We start from the raw sequence: 6,999 nt of genomic DNA, 5'->3' as shown, positions 1-6,999 counted from the left end.
CGTCTTTTTTTTACCGACCTCAAAAAAAGTTATCGTGCGATTAATTGATTTATTGACTATCGCGACAGGCCTACTGATACCTACGTGGTTTAATTTAAATTCACACCTTCATGCATGTGACTGAAACAAAGACCCTAACAACCCTCAGTTTGGAGGGGAGTTTAACTGCATTAACAGTAGTAGGGTTGGGCAATATTGGCAAAAAAATAAATCACGATTAATTGTGGTGTTTAGCCGATAACGATTAATTTGATGATTAATCCCCTAGAGTCCCTGGACACCCTTGTTTCATAGTCACATGACCAATTTAGTGGGAARGATTTGCTCTTCATAAAAATCTGTTCCAAATTGTGTCAAAATTACAGACTTCAGACTATACATCTAATTTTAAATTGTGTTGATAGATAAATAAGTTACAGAACTTTTTTTTAAATGTTGGTCATATTTGAAGCTGAGAGGAGCAGCGAGCGGACTCTACCTGGTGGCATTAATCGTATTAATTGTCAACTGCCAAAAATTAATCGATTAATGTTTTTCTGACGATTAATCACACACGATACGATTATGCCCAACCTTAATTAACAGATCTCATAGTTTAAAGCTTGGAGCTCCACTCTGTCCAGTACTGAGTTCAGAAAACTCCCCAGTTGGGAGGCAAAATGTCTAACTACAGAAAAAAAACAAATGGCATGTATTTTATTTTGTTTTATTCTAGTCTATTGAGGGATGCACTGATATGAAAATTTCAGCAGATATCGATATCCGATATAATTATTGCTGTTATGGCCGATAACCGATATTTACCGATATTACACAAACACACAAATTACATTATACATATACACACAAACACACTTTTTTTTTTTTGATACCATAAATAAACAACCAGACCTCTGACATGGCTCTACTTCAGTTATTCCTGGCTGCACAGCATCAATATCACTATCTTGATCAAACAGATGCTGCTCAACCAACCATCTCCCCTCCAGAAACACAAACACAAAGATAAAAACTGGGAAATCRATAACGGACATTAATATCGGCCCAGTATCGGACCGATTCTAAGAACTTGCCAATATCGGCCGATACCGATATTAATACCGATATATTGTGCATCCCTAATTCTATTCTGTTCAGTTCAGTTTTATTCTATTCTGTTCTGTTCTGTTCTGTTTTAGTTTATATTTTATTTTATTTCATTTTGTCTTTTGTTTTATTTTGCTTTATTTTTACTGTTTTTAACATTAATCTAAAGGGTACAAACAAGTCTGTTTGTACTTGTATTTAAACTGAGGCCATCTTCTTGACATGTATGTAGTTTGGTTTATCGGCACCCTCTCTTCATGTGTAATTATCTCAGTCCTTAGAGGTTGAAGACATCTCAGAGTTTAATGTCTACATGCTCTCGTGAGTCTCAGGTTGCTGATGTTTTTGTGTTTACGTTCATGCAGGAGTCGCAGATCTCCCGGCAGAGGAGGACAGTCGTTCCCATGGTCCCTCAGAATGCCGAGCAGGAGGCCAGGAGTCTGTTTGCTAAAGAGGTGAGTGTGTGTGACTGCACTGTGCCTTTTAAAACAACATCTAGTGCTTTGTACAAATCCAGTTCATGAAGGGGATATGAAATAAAACAAGAAGTTGTTCTAAATGGACATTCATCAACAACAGCTCTTTGAACGACTGGTCACACCCGTGTGATCAGAAATTTTTCTAGCCAGGAAATCAGGTCGCGTTTGCAACCAAATTGGTCGCACTCTGAATCCTGTGGAACAAGTTCCTGTTGAAGACAGACGACAAGGGAATGTAAAAAGCTGATAAGATCACAATCTGGAGATCAACTCCAGTTTGTTGACACAAAGAAGGAAATCCAAACACTGTGGAATTACAAATAGGTTCATTCCTTGGCGAAAATTGGGAAAATTTAGATAGCTTAAAAATTCTAATGTGATATTGTGACATTACGTTAATCACAGTTAATTGTGGCATTTAGCCAATAATGATTTACAATTAATTGCTGGGTTGCAGATGTCGTAATATCAACGTCAGGAAATGAAAAAATATGCAAGTGCAGTTGATGACAATTGCACTTGCATATTTTTAAATCTAAATCAGTTACCCTGTACTCTAAAATTATACTTACAAATCATCAATCAAACGAACTTCTTCATTTTAACAGGTTAAATAGTAAGCTGTGAATTGAAACCCATCTTTTCCACAATGTTGTGTGGCAGCCTGTCTTTAGTGACGTAACATGCCACAGGTTTACATGTATGCTTGTGAAAGTGAGTCACACACAAATATACGTCATCACTTAGCACTAATTGCATTAATTGTAAAGTGAAAAATATTGTTGACGGATTTTCTGACGATTAATTGCATATGATATGATTTTGGTCTGTCTGTCTACTTTATGTTTGTATGTACTTTATCTGTACTGTATATATGAATATACACATTTGTTCATCTGTTCATTCATTTATTACAATCTGTTTTACTCTGTCCTGCTAACAAATGTTTTTTGCACAATACTACATGCGTTGTGATATTGGTTGGCCGGCTTTCCGTCTGTTGACCATTTCTTGTCCGAGTTTTAATTTGATAACCATTTACCGTAGAAATGTCAAGCTGGACAGCTGCCACCTCATGGGTAAAGGATTCTTCATACAGATTTTAAGGTTACAGAGTCAAACATTAAGGTCACATGTGACGTCTTTGTTAAAACTTTGTCTATGCTCCAGCAAGACATTTAAGTATCATAAAAATGTCAAACCTTTTGTCCCATAGATTGTGCTTATCTGTCCCATCTGTAATGTAATACATAAGATAAGTTGTCCATGCTTTAACTTCATAAATGTTTAGGATAGAAAATGTCATCAGACTATGGCTACACATCGGATCTTATTTTTTTAGATCAAGTAAATCTTGACTTGCACTTGTGAAGTCTACTACTTCAACCAAAAAAATGACAYGAAGAGGTGGAGATCTTTGCTGTTTTTTGTGACATTGTTTATACAAGATTACCAAGCTAAAGTTTCCTTCATTGCTCATAACTGTAATTGTGTGCAGCGTGTCCCAYTGCTTCTCATTTGTCTGTATATCTGCTGCTGATCCAGTTCTCTCTCTGTCTACCTCAGTGCATCAAGATGTACAACACCGACTGGCACGTTATCAACTACAAATATGAGGCTTACTCCGGTGATTTCCGCATGTTGCCAGGGTAAGGAATGTCAAACTAAGATGGATAAAAATAAATATAATCATTTAGAAATAAATTTGGGTCAAGGCTCAGAATGTGTGCAGAACAACATTACAGCATTGCTTGTAGCTTTTTCCTGCCAGAGATGGAACATTTACAGGAGATTTAATGTGCTGTGTGGATCTGTTGCTTGGTGACCTACAACAAATTGCAAAATGCTGTGGATTCTGTGCCACTGCACTTTTCCTCCAGACACTGGATTGACAAATGAGATGCTAAATTTRTTTTCATCTTATAAAAGGACTTTGAGCAAAAGATTTTTTTTGTCCTCAGCCCAAGTAATATACTGATGTGTTGGTACTGGACTCTGGCATCTGGATGGTTTGGTGTGTGGTGGTTCCTGTGCCTTGTCAACCTATGAATTTAATGCTATTTTCTAAATTTCTGACRAACTGAATTTTGTGTTTTCATTARTRGTATGCCATAAACATCAAAATTACCGGAAATAAATGTGAGATTTATCATTGTGTGAAATAAATTTTCACATTTCAGTTCAAATTAAAAATGTAGACAAATATCAAAAACCAGGATGTGATTTGTTAGATTCTGGTCAAACCATGATTTTTTTTAATAGAAAATGACTTTAAAGGGACATTGCTGACCTCCTCAAAGATGAAGAGTAGGAGAAAAGGCAAGGTTTAATTGACTCTGATTCTTTTCTTTTTTTCAAAGCAAAGGCCAGAAGATGGACAAGCTGCCGGTTCATGTGTTTGAAATTGATGAAGATGCCAAAGACGAGGTGAGTGGAAGACTCTGAGTGCTGTAGGATCATTGGGCCTCATGCAAGAACCGTTCGTACGCACAGATTTGTTCTTAAGTTGTGCGTACGAGTGATTTAGGAGAATTTGTGGCATTCACCAATGTTTTCGTATTCTAAGATTTTTTTCAGATACGAACAAAATTTACGAGTSGTCCAGACCTGTCGTAGATTTTACGAGCAGTCAGTCTGCTGTTATCCAGACGGGTTTTCTTTATTAATAACTTTATATTTCGTTAGTTTGAAGATATTTTGAGTTGAAAATAAATCACACTCCATAATTATGTTGACAATAGGCTATTCTGCTTGAATTAGAGTTATAATTTTAAATGTAATAATTTAGACTAACAATATAAATTGTCCGTCCGGCCGGCTTATCCGGGATCAGGTGCGGAGCCAGCAGGAGAGAGACCCCGCCCTCCCCAGCGACACCTTCCAGCTCGTCCTGGGGGTCTCCGAGACGTTCCCAGACCAGAGGGGATACATAATCCCTCCAGCGAGTCCTGGATTTTCTCCAAAGTGCCAGACATATTTTGAAAACATTTTAAAATGCTTATTTCAAACCCGCATCGGGGGGGGTATGGTGCGCAGCGCCGTGTCTTCTGAATAAATGAAAATGATTTAACACAGTTGTTTATACTTTTAGCAGCTTTTTTTATTCCACAGCTGACCTGCTAAAAATGACAGATTTTCTTTTCTGGATCTCTGACAGACGAACTTCAATCTCTGAACTCGTAAAGTTTTTCTTTTTAATTATCGCTGCCATTTTTCATGAATGAACACTTCCTTGTATCTGAGGCAGGAAACATAACCTTATATGGTGTTTTTGGGGTGGTAATTATGCTAATCTCCTCTCRCGTGCACGAGCAGCTGGATAGAACAGGTGGAATTTACGCAGCTCATTTACACACTTTTCCTGAAGATAGAGTTTGATGAATCTGACGTGACATGTTCGTACGAACCCTTTGTACGAACAAAAGTAAGAGAAATTTAGGATAAGATTATGAACATGTTCTTGCATGAGGCCCAATGATATTGATCATGACGGGTAGAAAGAACTGTCTTCTGTCGGCTAACCCAGCTGTTTATGTTCAGATACAGTCCCCTCCAAAGGTGTTGGTACAGCAAGTCCAATTCTCTTGTTTCTGTTGTTCACTGAAGACATCTGGGTTTAAGATCAAAAGATGAGACGAGTTCAGAATGTCAGCYTTTATTTCCTGGTATTTACATGTAGATGTGATAACCAACTTAGGATATATCCCTGTTTGTAAYGCACCACAGTATTTTAGGAACAAATAACCTTAAAGTAAAGAACATTTAATATTTGCTGGTATAACTCTTRCTGCAATGACTGCCTGAAGCCTGCGACCCATCAACACCAAACTGTTGTATCCTTCATTTGTGTTGCTGCTCCAGGCTTTTACCACAGYTTCTTTCAGAKCTTGTTTGTTTTGGAGGTTTCTCCCTTCAGTCTCCTCTTCAGGAGGTGAAATACTCTGTTGGGTTCAGATGATTGACTTGGCCAATCTAAACCCTGATGAAGTCCTTTGTTTTGTTGGCAGTGTGATTTGGCTCATTGTCCTGCTGCAGGATAAAATTCCTCCAGATTAATTTGGATATATTTCTCTGTAATTTAGCAGACAAAATGTTTGTCCACTTCAGAATTCATTCTGCTGCTGCCATCATCAGTTCCAACAACAATAAATATTACTGAGGCTGTTCCAGAAGCAGCCATGACATCACCTGCACCATGCTTCACAGATGAGCTTGTGTGCTTCAGATCATCAGCAGTTTTTTCTCCACTTTTTGGTTTTCCATCACTTTAGTAGAGATTAATCTCATTCTCATCAGTCCTTAAGATTGTCTTCCAGAACTTTTGTGGCTCATCTCTGTACATGTTTACAAATTTCAGTCTGGCCTTCTGATTCTTATTAATGAGTCCTCTAATACTATAATGGTATTAGAATTATAAAGGGATACCTTACTGAAGATTCATCTCTGCCCTAAAATAGAAACAAACATACGATCTTTGCTGTTTCTCTTTATTCCATTACAGTAAATGGTATCTCAGAGTGTGCAGCTGTAAGCTATGAAATCATTGGCCATACAGTATGTGTCCTATAAATAGATTTCATCGACCCGCCTCCSTTTGCCCTCTGGATGGWTAAGGATAAACAGGCAAAGAGGAGGTTTCAGTAACCTAATACTGCTGGGCCTCTGGCAAGAGATCAGGAAATATGTGATGGCTTTTTTTCACGTCACCTCTGCATCACCTATTGTATCATCAACAAATTTAGCAAAAACGTTGTTCTTTGTCTGAACAAAAGAGAAACAAGCAATCTGTGATTATATAGTGAGATGGGAATAGACGGCAGAAGCAGCTGTGATGAATTTCTTCATGATGTTAGGTGGTGTGTGTTGCTCTGGACTGAGAGATGAGAGCGAAGGATGGGTGTGTGCAGCCTGCAGGAGGAAGGCATCCAGCCAATCAGATTTAAGGACAAAGTCCTCGTGCAGAGAAGTGAACAGCATCTTGATGTGAACAGTCTAGTTTTTCACACAAGTCTCTGTGACCCTCCCAAATCCACCATGTTCTTCCAAAGGTTGATTTAGTGTTGTACTGTAGACACAATGTTGGTGTGGACTTCATTATCCAGTGCCTGGTAAACCATAAAAGTAATGATTGTWATTTTCTGTACCAAACAAGAAAAGAAATCCAGTCACCCTTTAAAAAGAAAGCTCTTAGGAATCATTGTGAACAGGAGCAGGAAGATAAAATACTTTATTWTGTAAACTGAAAATTTTGAAATTCTATGATTTGGTTGACAATAATATTTTACTGTTTGTGTACAAGACTCACCGAAACGTATTACCTTCCAACATTCAGGCAATTTTTGTTAAGAGAGACAGTTGTTATTATCTTAAAGGTGCAGTATGTAACTTTTCTAAAAAGTATATTTTTAGCATATTTGTTCACTCTGTCACTATC

At 37.7% G+C, this 6,999-nt stretch overlaps 1 protein-coding gene across 1 annotated transcript in view; it reads left to right on the top strand.

Moving 5' to 3' along the window:
• Window positions 1–6,999, top strand: part of dock11 (dedicator of cytokinesis 11) — a gene marked incomplete in the record, with an annotated part of 150,499 nt that overhangs the window by 16,450 nt on the left and 127,050 nt on the right. Inside the window, 3 exon segments of the mRNA XM_014022950.1 lie at window positions 1,452–1,541; window positions 3,132–3,214; window positions 3,926–3,992. Coding sequence (XP_013878404.1) covers window positions 1,452–1,541; window positions 3,132–3,214; window positions 3,926–3,992 — 240 coding nt within the window.

Source organism: Austrofundulus limnaeus, unplaced genomic scaffold (assembly GCF_001266775.1).
Source record: "Austrofundulus limnaeus strain Quisiro unplaced genomic scaffold, Austrofundulus_limnaeus-1.0 Scaffold350, whole genome shotgun sequence".
Lineage (NCBI taxonomy): Eukaryota > Metazoa > Chordata > Actinopteri > Cyprinodontiformes > Rivulidae > Austrofundulus > Austrofundulus limnaeus.
The sequence above is the reverse complement of the archived record's forward strand: the minus strand, read 5'-3'. Positions and strand labels throughout refer to the sequence as shown.